General features: G+C 42.1%; 1 protein-coding gene across 1 annotated transcript; it reads left to right on the top strand.

Moving 5' to 3' along the window:
• The first annotated feature begins 2,071 nt into the window (after nt 1-2,071).
• Nucleotides 2,072-19,366, top strand: CYP51A1 (cytochrome P450 family 51 subfamily A member 1). The gene is made up of 10 exons (XM_070424228.1): nt 2,072-2,389; nt 4,515-4,613; nt 6,974-7,150; nt 8,533-8,659; nt 10,408-10,582; nt 12,689-12,808; nt 13,669-13,864; nt 15,465-15,560; nt 16,419-16,587; nt 18,426-19,366. The coding sequence occupies exons 1-10, from the start codon at nt 2,216-2,218 to the stop codon at nt 18,602-18,604; spliced, it is 1,512 nt and encodes a 503-aa protein (XP_070280329.1). The 5' UTR covers nt 2,072-2,215; the 3' UTR covers nt 18,605-19,366.
• The last annotated feature ends 1,709 nt before the right edge of the window (nt 19,367-21,075 follow it).

Raw genomic sequence — 21,075 nt, 5'->3', positions numbered from 1 at the left:
CGGTAATCCTCTAGCCAAGTGACGGGACTGGTGGAGCGGTGTCTTGCCTGTCCTGCATGCCTCTCCCCTTCTTCTATCAGAAACACTCTTTCATATGGGGAAGCCATTTAATATATTTTAGGTGGAGCTGAACCAGCTCTTGTCATATGCAATCCTCTTTCCTCACTCCTGAAGCGACGCATACCAAGGTCTTCTACCCATCTAACTACAGCGAACGATTCAGGGAAAGCCATTTGACTCACGCCAGGCCATTCAGAATTTCCCTTGGACCTTTCTGCACAGCTATCAGGGAAGATGCCATCTTTCTGCTGGTAGGTTAGGAGTCTTGGAGGCTCGGTCTATCGTGTGCAGCTTGTGGCGGTCTGTTTGAGAGCTGGATAGGGAGAGGGAGATGGAACCCAGCTGTATCAGTCAGGGTTCTCCCGAGAAACAGAACCAACAGGGTATGTGTGTGTAGATGTATCTTTATCAGTTGTAGGCTTTGTGTTTCACAGGACCCACAGTTGTCTCTCTGACAGACACATGGCTTCTAAAACATGAGCATTTCCACAAATGCTGCCCGGACAACTGAATAGCCATGTGCCAAAGAACTGGACTCCTATCTCACGTGATATACAAAAGTCAATTCAAAATGGACTGGTCCTATACGTAAGAGGTAAAACCATAGACTTAGAAGAAAACACAGGCCTAATTCTTCATGACCCTGGGTTAGGCAATGGTTTCTGGATATGACACCACAGGAAAGTAACAGAGGAAACACAGAGAGTGATTACTTGCTGTGACCTATTATTGTACAGATACAATTTCAAAGCTACTGCCCGATCTTTTGTGTCACTGAAAAGGATCCATCAGCAGTAAACAGTCCTATTACCGAAAATGCTCTTGTTGGCATGGTTTGAAACCCAGAGGCGGCACAATGGGAAACCACTCCTCTCTATCAGTGGTTCTCAACCTTCTGGCCCTTTAAATACAGTTCCTTATGTGGTGACCCCCAACCATAACATTAATTTCGTTGCTACTTCATAACTGTAATTTTGCTACTGTTATGAATCGTCATGTTAATCCATGAAATGCAAGATGTATTTTCATTGTTACAAATTGAACATAATTAAAGCATAGTGATTAATCACAAAAACAATATGTAATTATATATGTGTTTTCCGATGGCCTTAGGCGACCCCTGTGAAAGGATCGTTCGACCTCCAAAGGGGTCGCGACCCACAGGTTGAGAACCGCTGTCCTAAATGGAGGTTTTTTTTACAGCGGGAATGAACGAAAGCCCCTTCACTGTGAGGCACGACTGAACTCCCGCTAAACGGCCAGAACTAAGTGGGACTTGTTGGCTCAAATAGGTCACGACAGCCTAAAGCGTAAAACTTTATTTTGGAAAACCTGTTTTCGTCTAACAACCAAGACTCGCTCCCTTCCGGGCAGCACGCTAACACCTGTCAGACTTGCTTCGACTGGGGTGAGGCGGGACTGCCCTCACCGTCCCACCTGCAGGGCGTAGCGCGCCTCTTTCACAATGTCCTTTACCGTCTGCGTGGGCGGCCTCACCGGGTGCCCGGGACGTGACTGCGGGGCGGCTCGGAGGCGGGACCGCGCGCCCCGGCGGGGGCGGCGCCAAGCCGCGGGCCCAGCTGACGCCACATAGGCCGAGATCACCTCAGGCGCGCGGTGCAATCGCAGAGCGCGGCGCCGCCGCCGGCCGCCCCAGCGCAAGCCTAGCCGAGATCCCTCCGCTCGCGCGCTCAGATCCCTCCGCCCTCGTCCGGTCGGACCATCGTGTCCTGGCGCCCCGCCTCCAGGGCACACAGGTTGGGGGGGGTACACAGGTTGGGGTGTCCCGCAACTCCCAGCGGGTCGTCTCCTCTGAGCTCACGGCCTGTTCCTCTTCTGTGCCACCTGCGTCGTGGGTGCAGCCCGCTCCTTCAGGTCGTCTCTCCAGGCGTAAGGAGACCGCGGCGTTATAGAGTCCGCGCTCGGGGGCGTGGCCAGCGGCAGGCCCCGCCCCGTTCTGTGACGCACCGGGTGGTGCGCGCGGGAGCCGGGAGTAGGGGGGTGGATCCTGGTTTATTAGAAGATCTGGGGACCCGGGCCGCCTCCCGACGTCCATCTACCCGCGCCTCTCGCCCCGTAGATTCGGAGGAGCGGCCGCGACTTCGGTCTCCAGCGGCTCCGGACAAGCAAAGCGGCGGCGGCGGCGGCGGCCGGGATGGCGTTGCTGGGCTTACTGCAGGCGGGCGGGTCGGTGCTGGGGCAGGCGATGGAGAAGGTGACGGGCGGCCACCTTCTATCCATGCTACTGATCGCCTGCGCCTTCACGCTCAGCCTGGTCTACCTGCTCCGCCTTGCCACCGGCCACCTCGCCCCACTGCCGGCCGGGGCGGTACGTGCACCCCCAGGGGTCCGGGAGGTGGGGTGCGGCGACTCAGGTGGCGGAAGGGCTGGTGGGGGCGGCGACCTGGGCTCGGCTGGGCGTTGGCGGCGGCCGCAAGGGATCGGGCGCACGGGGCGGCCGGCGCGCCGGGGGTCAGATGCGAAGGGGACCCCGGGGTGGCCGCCTGCCCTGGCCTTGCGGGCCTTGGGGCTGACGGTCCTGACACTGACGGTGGCCACGTGCCTGGCCCTGGCCGGGGTCGTGCTTGCCGCGTTTGTGATCACAGTGGTTCTGTGCTGGTGGCGGTACCGGCAGCCCTAATGGCCGAGTCGGAATTGAAGGCGGAGGCCCTGGCTGGGGCGCTGAGTGCCCTGGTCGCGTGTTTCGGGTCTGAGGGGGACCCTGATGGCGATGCTGTTGGCAGCGGTGGCCCTGGAGGCCGTCATCCTGGGGACTGCCCTGGTGTGGTGGTGTGGCTCGCTGTCCTGTGGGCTGTGGCATTGCCCCTGAGGGCGACTTACATCCGTTTTGAAAGAGGAGTGTGTGCATTTTGGTAGAATGAGAGTGACTGGAGTGCTGTAGTGCAGGGATCTTCCTGCGATGCTGATAAAAGCATTTTATCTAATTTCGTGGCTTTCTCGGCCACTTCTGTATTTGATGAGTTCATCCTTAACCAGCCAACAACTAGTAGCTGCCCTGTTCCTGACAATGGAAGGCACAAACTATTGACCAAGTAGTTTTAAAAATAATTTTTGTTTGAACTGTAACAGGCATGAGGCAGTATTTTTATTTTTCCTTCACATGGGATTTTTTTTAGGAAGTGGTATTTGTCTTTGGAAGGATAAGTGGCGTTAGTTTTATTTTATTTCTTTAACTTTACCCATTTAAAAAATATATTTAATTGATTTTTTGAGAGAGAGGAAGGGAATGGGATAGAGAGAAACATAGATGAGAGGGAAACATCATGGATTAGCTGCCTCCTGCACACTCCCCACAGGGGACCAAGCCCACAACCTGGGCATATGCCCTGACCTGGAATCTAATTGGCACTGATGGCCTCTTGGTTCCTGGCTCATTGTTCCCGGCTGAGTTACACCAGCTGTGCTGCAACGTGCTTGTAGCTTTAGTATTTAAGAAGGTTGTTACTATTATCCAAAGAGTGAGTTTGGAGTGCGCCTTACTATTTGAGACCACCAACTCTCTGAGGAGTCTTTTTTCAGTTGCAAGTTTGATTTCTAGGAGACTTAATGTTGTAATCTGCCAGTCTCATTGGAGGTCATCTAAAGTAACTTTTATAGTGACCTAGAGGCTTGGTGCACGACAGTCGTGCCTGTGCCCTCTTGCGGTCCAGGACCCCGTGGGGGATGTCCTCCTGCTGGCTTAGGTCCACTCCCTGCCTCCAGCCGGCTTCTGGCTGAGCGGTGCTCCCCCTGTGAGAACCCACTGTGTTGAGCGTCTGCCCCCTGGTGGTCAGTGAGCATCATAGTGACTGGTCGTTCTGCTGTTCGGTTGATTAGCATATTAGGGTTTTATTATATAGGATGCCCAAGAGTTCCTGCTGTAGTGGATCTACTCTCTCTTTTAAAATCAGTGGATCTAGTTCATTTGCAGTGAGAGAAGCATGAGATGTGTTCTGTTTACTGATAAATGTCACTTTTTAAACATTTCCTTTATTTCTGTACCTCAAGTTACTATTTGTCTTTTTCTCTGTCTTCTTTAGGCAAGATTCTGGGACTAAAATTGTGAGTGGTCATGGGAGTAAGTGGTGAAGACTCTAAGTTTGACTTTTCCAGTGTTTTTTGTTTTTTGTTTTTTTGTTTTCCACTCATGATTAAGAAAGTTGCCTAGAGCCACCAGTAATCGTATTGGATATATTCTGGACAGTGTTAAGCATTTATAATTGCAATGCTTTGTGTTTGTGTAGTGACATAGCCTACACCATGTGTTGAGTTTCTATTCATGTTACTATGGATATTCCTAAGATATTTACATTTTAGCTGTTCTTTATTACTTTTGATGCTTCCTTTTTTGGTAACTTTTTAGTACTAATAGCAAATTTCATTTGTTTGGTTATGAAACTGAACTGGATTTCTCTCTTAAAATGTGAACTGAAAGTTTTTTGTTTCTCTTGCAGAAAAGTCCACCATACATTTTCTCTCCAATTCCATTCCTTGGGCATGCCATAGCATTTGGGAAAAGTCCAATTGAATTCCTAGAAAATGCATATGAGAAGGTAAGTCTTCCAGATGATTAGAGAAAAAGAAATTAGTGCTTTTCAAACTTTTAAATGGCAGAATGTGGCCAAGCTAGGATTTACATGTGGTTTGATTTCCAAGTCTATACTTTTAGTAGTAGTAGTAGTATTAGTAGTAGTAGAGTAATAATCTACACTAATAAAAGAGAAACATGGTAATTGGCGTACGACCGCTACCCTTTTCATTGGCTAATCAGTGAGTATATGCAAATTAACTGTCAGCCAAGATGGCGGCCGGCAGCCAGGCAGCTGGAAGCAAACATGAGGCTTGCTTGCTGCGGACTCCAACGTTCCCCGCCTCACTTTCCGGCCTCTCAGTTGCAACTCTAAGCAACTATGTATTATGTTGCAAATAAGAAGCTAAACAAAAGCCCAGAAACCGGCTTTCAGTTAGCTGGGCTTTAGTAACATTGTATCGATGTTTTCAGCGGCGAGGCCTCAGAGCTAAAGCTGGCCCAGAATAAAAAAAAAAAAGAAAAGAAAACAAGGAGCGGTTGGAAGCTTTAGTCACTTGCTTCCGGAAAACAGCCCTCAGCCCCTCACCCAGGCTGGCCAGGCACCGCAATGGGGACCCCCACCCTGATCCAGGACACCCTTCAGGCCAAACCAGCCGGCCCCCACCCATGCACCAGGCCTCTATTCTATATAGTAAAAGGGTAATATGCCTCCCGGCACCGGGATCAGCGTGACAGGGGGCAGCGCCCAAACCCCCTGATCGCCCTGCGGCTCTGTGTGTGACAGGGGGCGGGGCCCAAACCCCCTGATCAGCCCTGCTCTGTGCCTGATAGGGGGGAGCTCCCCAATCCCCTGATTGCCCTGCAGCTCTGTGTTTGACAGGGTGCAGCGCACCAACCCCCTGATCTGCCCTGCTCTGTGTGTGACAGGGTGCGGTGCCCCAACCCCCCCCTTCCCCCCACGGGCCTTGCTCTGTGTGTGACAGGGTAGAGCCATAACCTCTCCATCGGCCCTGCCTCGAGTGTGACAGTGGCGGCGCCCCAACCCCCTGATCGGCCCTGCTCTGTGGGTGATAGAGGGTGGCGCCCCAACCTCCCTCCACGGGCCTTGCTCTGTGTGTGACAGGGTAGAGCCATAACCTCCCCATTGGCCCTGCCCTGAGTGTGACAGGGTGCAGCGCCCCAACCCCCTGATCCGCCCTGCTCTGTGAGTGACAGGGGGCGGTGCCCCAACTCCCCTGATGGGCCCTGCTCTGTGCATGACAGGGGGCAGCACCCCAACCCCCTGATGGGCCCTGCTCTGTGCGTGACGGGGGTGGCGCCGCAACCTCCCCATCGACCCTGCCTTGAGTGTGACGGGGCGGTGCCCCAACCCCCCAATCGGCCCTACCCTGAGCGTGACTGAGGGTGGCATTGCAACCTCCCAATCTGCCCTGCTCTGTGCATGATGGGGCGGCGCCACAACTCCCCAATCGGCCCTGCTCTGAGCCTGACCAGGGGCTGCACTTAGGAATTGGGCCTGCCCTCTGCCACCCGAGAGCAGGCCTAAGCCAGCAGGTCGTTATCTCCCGAGGGGTCCCAGACTTCGAGAGGGCACAGGCCGGGCTGGGGTGCCCCCCCCCCCCCCGCCCCGAGTGCACAAATTTTTGTGCACCAGGCCTCTAGTAATAATAATAATACCCTTATATAATGTTTATTATGGCCAAGCCATTCTAATATATTTTTCTCTAATATATAAAATGTGCATATAACACATACATATTATATATGTACATATATATATATATACTCTAGTTACTACAGTCTAATATACGTAATATTCTCTAACATATGTATGTTAATTTATTTAATCTTGACAACAGTTCTGTGAAGTACGTGCTATTATTCCCATTTTATAGATAAGGGAAGCTGAAGCACATTGTTGGTGAGATAGTGGTAAAACTACTAAAATTTTTGGCATCTTCATATAGCAGATACTATAGGAAAGGTCATATCCTTTAGCTACTCTTGTAAATTTATCTTCAACCAGTGGGGGGAAAAATCTATATTCTCAAAGATACTCATTGTGGAATTGTATATAAGTAAAAAATGGACACATCATCCATGTGTAATAATGAAAAGAATAGTTAATTACTAACACGATATCTGTGTATAAGATAGAAAATATTTTCAATATAAACTGAAAAAAGCAGAATAAAAATTTTTATTTTCCATTTGCAACTGGATGAGCATAATTATAAATTTGGAGAAAGACTGGGGAAGAATTGCATTAAGGTTTATAAATGATTTTATTTTCAACAGTTACTGTTTTGTGATTTAAGAAATTAGTGTCTTCATGCTGTATATCTTTTGGTAACATCAATATGGGTACTTTTTTCTCTTTAGTATGGACCTGTGTTTAGTTTCACAATGGTGGGCAAGACATTTACTTACCTTCTGGGGAGTGATGCTGCTGCACTGCTTTTTAATAGTAAAAATGAAGACCTGAATGCAGAAGATGTCTACAGCCGTCTGACAACACCTGTGTTTGGGAAGGGAGTTGCATATGATGTGCCTAATCCAGTAAGTGTTATCTTCAAGAAAGATAAATCTATACTATAGTAGTTATAACTAGTAGTGTAATAGTATATACATTTCAGATGTAGAAACAGTTTATTCCTTGGTTCAAAAACTTGAGAATCATGAGATGTAATAGAAGGAAAGCCATGAATAACTGACAAACAATGGGTGTTTTGTTTTATAGTGGCTGGCATGGGCCAAGCAATTTTAAAGGGTGTCCTATACAAAGACATACAATCAATGATGACTTAGCTTACTGGAGTTGACTTGGAGGGTCTCCTACCTTCCCACTCCTGCCTGAAATTCTAGCAGGAGGGCTCTTTTGAGCTAGAGTTCCTTGACTTTAGAAGTTTATGTGATTTCTTTTCCCCGCTAAAGTCTAATATTAAAGTGCTGCAACTTGATGTAAAACACAAATGAGATAATTGGCTCAGTTGCTTGGTGTGGTCTCGGACTGTGAATGTATGACATATTATCCAGCACCCTAGTCACTAGTAGTTAAGAGAGTTAACATTAAGTGCTGTTTCTGGGGATGCAGTAGGTGGGGGAATGAATGGCTCTCCGAGGCCAAACACAAGATCCCTAGAAAAACGCTGGTTAGATGTATCCATTTTTTTCACACAGCTTATCAGATTCTTAAAATAGAAATATCCTAAAGATTTAAAACTATTAGTTGTTTTAGTGTGAATTTATTATATTAAAGCTACATTATATTCTAATTAAACTTCTGGAAGATAGTGTCAGTAGGGAAGAGAACAGGAGAATATGTGAAGGAACATAAAACTATCGAAGCATATTGGACCTTTGGGAGGTTGCATTGGCATCGGGGTTGAGTTGGAAGACTAGAAGATAACAGAATAGGAAAAGGGAACCCTAGAGTTAGCTGTGGGAAATGGGTATATAGGAATGACAGGAGTTAGGATACCTAACTTATCATTTGGCTAGGGCAGGGGTGGGCAAACTTTTTGACTCGAGGGCCACAATCGGTTCTTAAACTGGACCGGAGGCCCGGAACAAAAGCATGGATGGAGTGTTTGTGTGAACTAATATAAATTCAAAGGAAACATCATTACATAAAAGGGTACGGTCTTTTTTTTTTTTTTAGTTTTATTCATTTCAAATGGGCGGATCCGGCCTGTGGGCCGTAGTTTGCCCACGGCTGGGCTAGGGCCTGCATAACAGGTCTTCTAGGTTACTTCAGATAGATGCATAAGTGTTCTAAGTTTCTCATATCTAGTGTGATTTAAAAAAAATCCTTTTACTATTTTTATTTTTAATTTTTCAGAAGGCTATTTTCTTTGAGTGTTACAGAGTTATAACCCAAATGGATCTTGTAATAAAACAAAATTGTGCTTTAATTCTGTGTACTCTTAATTTTTTTTAAGGTTTTCTTGGAGCAGAAGAAAATGTTAAAAAGTGGCCTTAACATAGCACACTTTAGACAGCATGTTTCTATAATTGAAAATGAAACAAAGGAATACTTTCAAAGTTGGGGAGAAAGTGGAGAAAAAAGTAAGGAAAATGTTTTGGTTTTGCATTTGTCCTAATATTTCTACTTTTCTATAAATAGAAATGTAAGAATACGTGTGTGTATATAAAAAACAAACTACAACATAATGTAAAACCACCTTAGATTTCATGGAAAGAACATACTATGATTACCATGGAGTTAAACAGCCTGAGAGGAAGTGATTATTGCTGCTCAGTAGCAAAACCTTAAAATGGGTTAATGAACATGTGTATCATTCAGTTCATTTATACAAATAATAAAAAAATGGTTCATGATTAGATTATTTTTAAAAAATATATTTTATTGATTTTTTTTACAGAGAGGAAGGGAGAGGAATAGAGAGTTAGAAACATCGATGAGAGAGAAACATCGATCAGCTGCCTCCTGCACACCCCCTACTGGGGATGTGCCTGCAGCCAAGGTACATGCCCTTGACTGGAATGGAACCTGGGACCCTTGAGTCTGCAGGCCGACGCTCTATCTACTGAGCCAAACCAGTTAGGGCCATGATTCGATTTTGAAATAAACAATGTAAAACTTTTGTAAGTTCATTTTAAGATAAATTTTTTTACTCCCAATGTGTAAGTAAAAGTCCAAATGACTTAGTTATATATTTAATACCTTATTTATCTATTATTGTATGGGAATGATATATTCTATAAAAAAATAAATTTAAGTACATAAGCTTACTTTACCAAAAGTTTGATTTTAGCCCTTTCCAATAAAAATATTTTAGAATGTATTATATACATCCTTGCATTATATAATGTACTGATGGTTTGGATATTTCTGGGAACCCAGTCTTTATATTGGGCTGCAGTGTTTTCTCCAGAGACAATTGTCATAGTCATGGCTGGAAGCAACGTCTGCCTGTGGGGCAGTATTACCTCTGTGTAGGTTACCATGTTCTGGGTCTGATATTCAGTTCTTTATAAAAGGTCCAGGAACTTGATTTAAAAAAAAAAAAATACACCTGAAGTTGATGGGATATATTTCTAACTATACAAGAATGCTAGCTTAAATACGAGTGAGACATAATTACAGCACCAAGAACACCAGAATGTTTCCTGAACTTCTCTTTCTTGGAAAATCTAACTGGAAAGCCAGATGATAATTGGAATTTCATGTGGTGAACATGGAATTAAAGAACATGGCATTGATTGGATAATTTTTATGACTAAGGGTCATTCAAATAATGCTTGCCTGATGAATCTGTCCTGTGTTGAGCTATATGAATTGATGATGAGTTACAATTTCTCATATATATGTGGTCAAGACTCCAATTTTTAGCTCTGCTCTTCCCACTTTTGACCTGGGAAATAATCCATACTTCAGTTTTAGGACTGCTATTCTTGGGAAGCGCCTCTTTATTGTTGTCATATGCACAAAATAATCTTTTTGCTGCTTTTGTTATACTGTGACCTTGAACTGAGACAGCCATACTCAGTTTTATCTTTTCAAGGTGACGGGCTCATGAGTGAGGTTTGGAGATACGCCTTTGTGGCATTGATTTTGGCTGTCCAGAGTGGTGGGGTGGGGTGCTTTGCATTTTTTGGTTTCTTGCCTCTCTTTGTTTTGCTGGTAAGGTAGTCACAAAGCTGTCTACAAGTTTTTTTGATGGTATGAATAGGACCTTGTTGGTTCTTGAGTTTTTATTCTCACTTTTCCTTCATAATTTTATATCTCTTATAAAACAACATTTCAAAAGCAGTTTTGGTAATATTAATGGGAATGACCTTTTTCTCTCCAGATTTGTTTGAAGCTCTTTCTGAGCTCATAATTTTAACAGCTAGCCATTGTTTACATGGAAAGGAAATCAGAAGTCAGCTCAATGAGAAGGTGGCACAGCTGTATGCAGATTTGGATGGAGGTTTTAGCCATGCAGCCTGGCTGTTGCCAGGTTGGCTCCCTTTGCCTAGTTTCAGGTATGGATAAAGAAACACCTGGGGGGATTTAACTTTGTATAATTACTGTAGTGTTAACAAAGATAAACATTAAATAAATTGAAGTACAAATTGGCAGTTACAAAATAGTCACAGGATATACAGTACAGAATAGGGAATAGAGTCAACAATCCTATCTAATAATAGGCAAACATGGTAATTAACCATACCTCCGCTACGCTTCCCATCGGCTAATCAGGGCGATATGCAAATTAACTGACAACAAAGATGGCGCCGGCAGCCAGGCAGCTGAAGCAAACATGAGGCTTGCTTGCTCCAGTGATGGAGAAAGCCAAGGTTCCCCACCTGCCGCGGCCCGGCTCTGGGCTGCATTCTAAGAAACAATGTTGCAATTATAGAAGCTAAACAAACCCCAGATACCTGCTTTCAGCCAGCCGGCCTCAGAGCTGGAGCCGCAACAATGTTTCAATTACAGAAGGTAAATAAATCCCAGAATAAAAAAGAAAAAGAATAAAAGGAGAGACTGGGAGCTTCAGTTGCAGCTCTCATCCCCTCAGCCCCTCATCCAGACTGGCCAGGCACCCCAGTGGGGACACCCACCCTAAAGGGGCTGTGGCCAGCCTGAAAACAGCCCTCAGCCCCGCATCCAGGCTAGCCCTGCACCCCAGTGGGGAACCCCACCCTGAAGGGGGTGCGGGCAGCTTGAAAACAGCCCTCAGCCCCTCATCCCGGCTGGCCAGGCACCCCAGTGGGGACCCCCAACCTAAAGGGGGTGCGGGCAGCCTGAAAACAGCCCTCAGCCCCTCACCCAGGCTGGCCAGGCACCCAAGCGGGACCCCCGCCCTGATCCGGGACACCATTCAGGGCAAACCAGCCGGCCCCCACCTGTACACCAGGTCTCTATCCTGTATAGTAAAAGGCTAATATGTAAACTGACCCTAACAGCAGAAAGACTGGGAATGACTGGTCACTATGACACACACTGACCACCAGGGGGCAGACGCTCAATGCAGGAGCTGCCCTCTGGTGGTCAGTGAGCTCCCACATGGAGGAGTTTTGCTCAGCTACAAGCCAGGCTGATGGCTGCCAGTACAGTGGTGGTGGTGGGAGCCTCTCCTGCCTCCTCAGCAGCGCTAAGGTTGTCTGACTGCAGCTTAGGTCTGCTCCCCGCTGGCAAGTGGACATCCCTCGAGGGCTGCCGGGCTGCCAGAGGGATGTCTGATTGCCATCTTAGGCCAAATCCCCTGAGGAGCAGGCCTCAGCCAGCAGATTGTCATCCCCCAAGGGGTCCCAGACTGTGAGAGGGCACAGGCTGGGCTGAGGGACCTTCCCCCTCACCCCCGAATGCACAAATTTTTGTGCATCGAGCCTCTAGTCTCTATATATAAAAGCCTAAGCGACCAGCCATTAACTATGATGCACACTGACCACCAGGGGGCAGACACTCAATGCAGTAGCAAAAACAACAGGCATGGATACCTGGAACAGACTGATGAATCTCAGAGGGAGGGGAGTGGGTGGGAAGAGATTAACCAAAGATTTTATATGCATTATGCATACTAGAGGCCCTTGGCCTGGCCTGTGGGGAGTAACAATCCCCTTGGCCTGGCCTGCGGGGATTGGGCCGAAACTGTCTCTCTGACATCCCCTGAGTAGTCCCAGATTGCGAGAGGGTGCAGGCCAGGCCGAGGGACCCCACTGGTGCACGAATCCATGCACTGGGTCTCTAGTCTATATATATAAAAGCCTAAGTGACCAAATGTCCAGTCGACTTGTCGCTATGACGTGCACTGACCACCAGGGGGCAGCTCCTGTGTTGAGCATCTGCCCCTAGTGGTCATTGCGTGTCATAGCGACTGGTTGACCGGTTGTTCTGGTCATTCCGCCGTTCAGTCGCTGGGCTTTTATTTATAGGATAACATACTGTTTGCCCTGAGTGACCCTAGGAATTCCTAAAACTATATTTTTGTGATATCTTTTTTCCCCTTGTTTCTGAGTTTTATCAGATATTTTAGAGTCATTAAAGCTAAAGTTTCTTTAAGCTAGGTCCTGGTTATTTTCAAAAGGAATTTGATGCCAGAAAGTATTGCTTTATTGTTTGAAATTATTTTCATCTTTGAATTACAGACGCAGAGACAGAGCTCATCGAGAGATCAAGAGTATTTTTTATAAGGCAATCCAGAAACGCAGACAGTCAGAAGAAAAAATTGATGACATTCTCCAAACTTTATTAGATTCTACTTACAAGTAAGAGCTGTTTAGATCATATATTAAGCTGAAGCAGGAGATTACACATTAAAACATAGTTAAATAATATGTCTCCATGATGCTGCCTGACTGATATGGCCCAGTGGTTGAGCGTCAACCTATGAACCAGGAGGTCACAGCACATGCCTGAATTGTGGGGTTTCGATCCCCAGTGGGGGGCATGCAGGAGGCAGCCGACCCATGATTCTCTCTCATCATTGATGTTTCTCTCTCTCCCCATCCCTTCCTCTGAAATCAGTAAAAAAATACATTTTTTTAAAAAGTCATGATGCTGCAAAATTAGTAACTATGACTTTTGCAGTTTTTGTTTTGTTTTTTTAAAATATATTTGTGTTGATTTCAGAGAGGAAGGGAGAGGGAAATAGAGATAGGAATGTCAATGATGGGAGAGAATCATGGATGAGTTGCCTCCTGCACACCCTCTACCGGGGATTGAGCCTGCAACCTGGGCATGTGCCCATGACCGTAAATGAACCCGGGACCCTTCAGACTGCAGGCCTCTGCTCTTATCTACTGAGCCAAACCAGCTGGGGCTGACATTTGTAGTTTTTAAATGGATGAGACATAAATTACTGGGATCCCATGCCTTATTGGCATCCCAGTGATTACACATGGTGAAAAGTTTGGTAGGAAATTGCAATTAAGTGTTTGTAATCAAAATCATATTTTCTATTGGTCTGTCTCTTTTCACTAATAGATAAAATTCTGACTTCTGATGCACAAATACGAGAAACCATTATACCTGACAAATTTTTTCATTATAACCCTTTTTTTTAAAGGTTGATGTGTGAAATGTGTCTGCCAAAATGTTATATTTGTGTGTGTGGTTCATTCTGTAGGGATGGGCATCCTTTGACGGATGACGAAGTAGCAGGCATGCTCATTGGACTGCTCTTGGCAGGGCAGCACACATCCTCAACTACTAGTGCCTGGATGGGCTTCTTTTTGGCAAGAGACAAGACACTTCAAGAAAAATGTTATTTAGAACAGAAAACAGTCTGTGGAGAAAATCTGCCTCCTTTAACTTATGACCAGGTTTGTTGGATCGTTATTTTTATTGCTGCCTTATTTGAATATCTGTGGCTAACTTTTAAAGGGGACAATTTGAGTAACAAAAGCAAAAATAAACATGGTACATTAAACTAAGAAGATTTTACACAGTTAAGGAAAACATCAATAAAACAAAAATACAACCTACTGAATGGCTGAAGATACTTGCAGGTGATACATTCAATAAAGGGTTAATAACCTAAATTTTTGAAATAACATCCTAAGTAATTGGTGTAGCCATTTTGAAAAACAGTATGGAGATTACTTAAAAATTTAAAAGTAGAACTGTCATAGTACTAAGCAATATTACTTCTAAGTATTTATCAGAAGAAAACAAAAACACTAATTCGAAAAGATATGGGCACCTTTATTTTCACTGTAGCATTATTTATAGTAGCCAGCATATGGAAGCAACTTAGGTGTTTATCAATAGATAAATGGCTAAAGAAGATGTAGCATGTACATACAATGGAATAATACTCAGCAAAAAAAGAATAAAGAATGAAATATTGCCATTTGTGACAAGAGGATATTTGATGAACCGAGAGGGTATTGTGCTAAGTGAAATAAGCCAGAGAAAGACAAATACCATATGATTTCACTTATATGTAGAATCTACAAAAACAAATGAATTAACAACTACAAAACCAGACCCATAGGTACAGAGAGCAAGTGATGGTTATCAAAGAAGATGGGGAGGGGATAGATGAAAAGAATTTTTTAAAAAATAGAATATAAAAAATAAAGGGGACAATTTGAGAGTTTCTGTGTACTATAGATTAATTTGCTTACTGTCTTTTTTTTTTTGAAAATTTCCCAGAAATGTCCTAATGTTAGATTTGGTTTGCTAATATTTTGTTGAGGATTTTTGCATCTGTGTTTATACAGGATATTGATCTGTAGTTTTAATATGATGTCTTTGATAGATTTGCTATCAGTAATACACATCTCATAGAATGAGTTTGGAAATGTTCTCATTTTTTGAAGAGTTTATGAAGGGTTGGTGGTAATTCTTTCTTACATGTCTAATAGATTTCACCAGAGAAACCTTGTATGTGCTTTTCTTTGTTGTAAGTTTTTTGATTACTAATTCAATCTCTTTGTTGCAGGTTTATTCATATGTCCTGTTTCTTTTTGAATCAGTTTTGATAGTTTGTGTCTTTCTAGGAATACATCCATTTTATCTAGATCACCTAATCTGATGGCATACAATTGTTATAGTATTCTCTTATAATTCTTGTAAGGTCTCCTCTTTCATTTCTGATTTATATATAATGCTTAATTTATATGTAATTCACATACTATAAAATCTATTTATTTAAGTATATAATTTACTAATTTTTAAAATATACTCATAGTTGTAAAATCACAATTTTAGAACATTTACATCACTTCCAAAAGAAAGCCAGTACACGTTAGTAGTTACTCTCCATTTTCCCTGTGCCCCTGAAATAACCCAGAAAAAAATAATTTTAACTTAAACTTAAATAAAATAAATGTTAATTTATAAAATAATATTTAAGTTAAAATACTGTTGAAGTATGTTAAATATTTGTAAAATTCAGGAAATGCTTTTTCTTTTCAGCTTAAGGATCTAAATTTACTTGATCGCTGTATAAAAGAAACGTTAAGACTTCGACCTCCTATAATGACTATGATGAGAATGGCCAAAACGCCTCAGGTGAGGCTCTTGGTTAGATATCCCCTTATATGTCTTCAATTTTAATTTACCAAAGAGATGATTTCCAGAAAGAGAATTTTTTAAATTAAAAAAGTAGAATAATAATCACTTCTAGCCAATTTTCAAGTGTATATATTCTAAATACATAAATATTTTCATATAATTGCAGAGTTAGTCTGTTCCCTGCATTTTTAATTATTTGGGTTTTTTTTTTAATGGAAATATATTTTTATCTTATTTTTAAAATAACATTTTTATAATTCTAACTATATGAAAGTCTAAAAATCAGATTATGGAAAGACTCCTTGAAATCCCACTCCTCCCTCTGAGGCATTATGACCTTTTTTGTGTATATACTTGTAGTCCAATTTTGGATCATTTGGAAATCATCTTAAATTAAAATAATTTTCTGCTGGCCTATCATCCTGCTAGTTTTTAAATCTGATGTATATTAATGCTGTATTGCACAATGACCTGATTTTTTTGTAGAATATTTTTATTTATTTATTTACTTATTTATTGGTTTTAAATATATTTTATTGATTTTTCCACAGAGAGGAGGGGAGAGGGATAGAGAGTTAGAAACATCGATGAGAGAGAAACATTGATCAGCTGCCTCTTGCACATCCCTACTGGGGATATGCCCGCAACCAAGGTACATGCCCCTGACTGGAATCGAACCTGGGACCCTTGAGTCCGCAGGCCTACGCTCTATCCACTGAGCCAAACCAGTTAGGGCTAGAATATTTTTAAATTATCTAATGAGTCAGTTGGGGAAAAGGAGACATGTAATACTTTAAACAATAACATAAATAAATTAATAAATAATCTAATGAAATATTTTGCTTTCATTTGTAGATTGTGGCAGGGTATACCATTCCTCCAGGACATCAGGTGTGTGTTTCTCCCACTGTCAATCAAAGACTTAAAGACTCATGGAGTGAACGTCTGCACTTTAATCCTGATCGCTACTTACAGGACAATCCAGCATCAGGAGAGAAATTTGCCTATGTGCCATTTGGAGCTGGTAAGATGATTATATTATACATTTGAAATGTTTGTTTTGATAACAGGTTGTCAGAAGTTACCAGAACAAAAATAACCCATGTGAATTTAATTTACAAGTATCTTTCCCTTTCCTAATAGGGATATTTTTGCAAATGTGTGGGGATTTTTGCCCATACCAATTCTCTGCGGACACTATCTGAGTTCCTATAATTCAGTTCAGTTCTGACATTCTCTACCTGGGGTTGGTTAGTACAGGCCCCATTGGTTAAAGGCTCGGTTCCACAAGACTGCTCCCTTTCCCCCCACTTCAGCTACTATTAATTGCAAGTCCAGTTGTCACCTAACTGGTTACAAATTGGAGGTTCTCTCAACCCATAATTTGTTGGAAGAGCTCACAAAACCCAGAAAACAGTTTACTTACTAGACCAAAGATACAGCTCAGGAACAGCCTGATTGAAGAGATGCATAGAGCAAGGTATGGGAGAAGGGGCACAGAGCTTCCATGCCCTCTGGGTATGCCACCTCCCAGCACCTCCAGGTGTTCACCAACCTGGAAACTCTCTGAACACCCTTGTATTTTTTTTTTTTTTAACACCCTTGTATTATAAGGATTTTTATTGAGGCTTCATCACAAAGGCATACTTGATTAAAATCATTTGTCATTTAGAATTAATGCAACCTCCAGCCTCTCTCCCTCCTGGAAGTCAGGGGGTGGGACTGAAAGTTGCAATCCTTTTATCATTTGGTTGGTTCCCCTGGCAGTCAGCCTCCATCCTGAGGGGCTTTCCAAAAGTCACCTCATTAACAAACTCAGGTGTGGCTGAAAGGGCCCTCCCTTCCTCCCCCTCCCCCCAGCCCCACCTCCTCGTTCAACTCCCGGACAACTCCCAGACAACTCCTGGTCCAGGGGACAACTTGCATACTTCACTTTTATTTATATAGGATAGGATTACAGTATCATAGTTGCTGTGCCTGTAGTATTGAAGTCAGATTTGAAGTCAGTTTAGTCGTCCAACTTGTTTTTTTCCAGGATGGCTTTGGATATCCTAGGTCCTTTTGTATTTTCATATGCATTTTAGAATCAGCTTATCAGTTCTTATGAGTATATGACCTTTCATATTTTGATCTCAGTATGTGTTGCTATTTTGGGTTTATTAAAAGCCTTTTTCTTCCACTGTCATTTGTAAAGGCATATAAAGTTTTGTTTGGAATGTTTATATTGACTTTTAACTAGGATTCTCTTGGGAGAGGAGCTAAGAATATTCTAGTACATTGCCAAACTAGATTAGCATCATATATTTCCAACCATCATATATTTAACCTAGATAGATGTTAAGTTTCAAAAAAGGTGATTGGAAAAGTCATATAATTAATTACCCAAGTGCTGTTTCCCCTAAAAATAGATGTTGAAAATCTCCTGAGATTTTAACTATTTATATTCTTTTTATTTTATTCTTTTAATTCTCACCTGAGGATATGTGTGTTTTTTAATTGATTTTAGAGAGAGAGGGAGAGGTAAAGAGACCGAAAGAGAGAAACATTGATGTGAGGAAGAAACATTGATTGGCTGCCTCCTACTGGGAAATCAAATTCACTTGTGATGAAGCCTCAACAAGTATGTGTGCTTTGACTGGGAATCAAACCTTTGACCCTTTGGTGCATGGGAGGATGCTCCAACCGAGTGAGCCACACTGGCCAGGGCTATATTCTTGTTTTATGTGAAAAGAATGTCATCTTTTTATTATATCTGTATATCTTCCCTTCACCTAAACTGTAGTTAAACAGATTTCATCACTCCAGGCTAAAAGAAGCGAGAAAGAATTTCAACTGATTCTTAACGAAAAATTTTTTTTACAGGGCGTCATCGTTGTATTGGGGAGAATTTTGCTTATGTGCAAATCAAGACAATTTGGTCCACTATGCTTCGTTTATATGAATTTGATCTCATTGATGGATATTTTCCCAATGTGAATTATACAACCATGATTCACACCCCTGAAAACCCAATTATCCGATACAAACGAAGATCAAAATGAAAAATGCTGCAAGGAATACCTGAAACATCACTGTAAACAGCAAAAGCATTTGAAGAGAATGAAGTTGATGAAACAACTTACTCTCTTTTGAGTGTGTTACTTTAAAAGACAGCCAACTTAACGGTTTTTATATTTTCTTAACTGAATGGTTCCATAAAATTTAATGGCATTTCAGGCATTTCTTAATACTTTTATGATGGATATTACTTACATATGCTTTATTTAAGGAAATCAAGCTACTTAGTAAAAAGTTCTTTAGGGGACCTTGGTTATTGGCAGATTCTAAATAACACAATTTCCAGGTATTTATTTTAAGAGCATACCTAGCTCTTGGTAAGTAAGTTTAGGATATTCAAATCTTGGACTAGATCTGCAAGTATAAAAGCCAAATGAGGTACTTGGAAGCCTTCGGTTATTTATTCATTTCCTGTGTAATGTTTGGGTGTGAGGATAGGTGGGTAGGGGATAAACTCACATTTAAAGCCTTGGATGAAAAAGAATCCTATTGTTTTGGTATGATGAAAATTAGCAGTGATGGAGCTTTGTTGGAGAAAAAGATGTCTTTAGAAAGTACTGTCTTTTAGGAAATTGAGGGAGATCTATGGTAATTACATTTCCTAAAAAAGAATATAATTATTCTAAAGACTGCTTGCATTAACTTGATCAAATTACTAAGTATTTCATTTACTTGATAAATTTGTATCTGGTTCTACATGGTCACACATCTGTGTGAAAATCCAAAATAAAGTCCCTAAGGGATAATTTTTGTTCTCTTTGGCTCAAGGTGGTTCCCGGCTTCCTCTCTGGAATCTACTTAGGGATGTTTCTGTTACTAGTTCTGTTTATTAAAACTTAATTTAGGTCAGTAGGTGTGTTTTTTGTTTTTGTTTTTAATACAAAATATGAGATCAGGGAACTCTGGCTTTAAGATAAGGATAATATGAAGCTGGGTCCTTGAGAGTAGGAACATTGGCCATATTATGTGAAGGCTGTGTTCAAGAATCAACTCAAATTCTAACTGGGGGCCTGTAATTTGGCCACATTACTGTTTTTAAAATAAGGACAAAATATTTCCCCCTATAAGTTCTGTTTAAGAGGCTGGAGGACTCATATAAACTCTATCTCTGCTGTTAGTTTTCCACATTTAAAATTATCTTTGAGAAAAATATAGTCTATATTCACAAACTGTAAAGCATGTGTGTTTTAGTGAATAGAATTCAGGAATCTACAAACTTGGATGGAAAAAAAAATTACATCCTTATTTGTACTGAATTCAAATTTAGGCAACAAACCACATTAATAATAGCAGTACCCATGACTGTGAACAGAAGTCACAGTTATTTTCATATCACATTATAGTGGTTGTAGATCTTAAAGTTCTTTTACTCTCCTCACTGCTTTGAAATTATGGTAGTTGTTAGATCTGCTAGATCTTATGTCTTTAAACTTACATGTTATATCACACATTTAAAAAGATTTGACTACTATATAATTGGTTTCCTTTATAGTTTACTTTAGACTCTAGTAAATTAGTTTGTTTGTTTTTTTATATATTTTATTGATTTTTTACAGAGAGGAAGGGAGAGAGAGAGAGAGAGAGAGAGTGAGTTAGAAACATAGATCAGTTGCCTCCTGCACATCCCCTACTGGGGATGTGTTTGCAACCCAGGTACATGCCCGTGACTGGAATCGAACCTGGGAACTTTCAGTCCGCAGGCCGACGCTCTATCCACTGAGCCAAACCAGTTCCGGCTAGTAAATTAGTTTTTAATCATAGACTACGTGTTGGTAAGCATTAACAAGTCGATGGCAGAGGCCTAATGTCATAGAGGGCTGATGGTCAGTGGAAGGGAACAGAATGATCAGAGCACTTGTCCATCTGCTCCTTTCTCAGAGCAAAACAGCCTTGAATGGCAAACTATGAAAGGTTTTACCCACAATCCTTACCTTCAGATATCTGCTTTAGAATACACTTGTTGTTCCTATAACTTTGATCAGAACCCAGCTGCTAATTGGAAAAATTTAGGTACTGTGAAATCTTCAAGAATGTAGAATTTGTTTCCATATCTTGTTTGTGTTGGTATAAATCCTAGAATACCCAATGGTAAAACAAAAATCTGGTTATAAGCATCAAATACTATTTATTCTTGCCGTTTTAGTGAGTTGCCATGTTATCAGAGAGGACTCTTAATTAAGAAAACATTTTTATATCTCTGAGAGAGTCCCATTATGGATTTGGCGTAGCAGAAACACACTTTCATTCTATTTGTGGTGAATAAAGTTTAAGATTATTTGAGTTAAATGAGAGCTGTATCATCTCAGCGGCCATGGCTTTGTGAGGGCACACCTTTGACCACAAATAACAATAAAATTAATAGAGCAAATAATAGAGAAAAATACCAATATAGCTTTTAAAATATCCTATATAATAAAAGCCTAATATGCAAATTGTATGCCTGCCATGTTCCGCG

Source organism: Myotis yumanensis, unplaced genomic scaffold (assembly GCF_028538775.1).
Source record: "Myotis yumanensis isolate MYYU_CA2020_CCGP unplaced genomic scaffold, mMyoYum1.0.hap1 SCAF_9, whole genome shotgun sequence".
In the NCBI taxonomy this organism is placed as follows: Eukaryota; Metazoa; Chordata; class Mammalia; order Chiroptera; family Vespertilionidae; genus Myotis; species Myotis yumanensis.
Note: the sequence above shows the minus strand (reverse complement) of the source record. Positions and strands in the feature narration are given on the sequence as shown.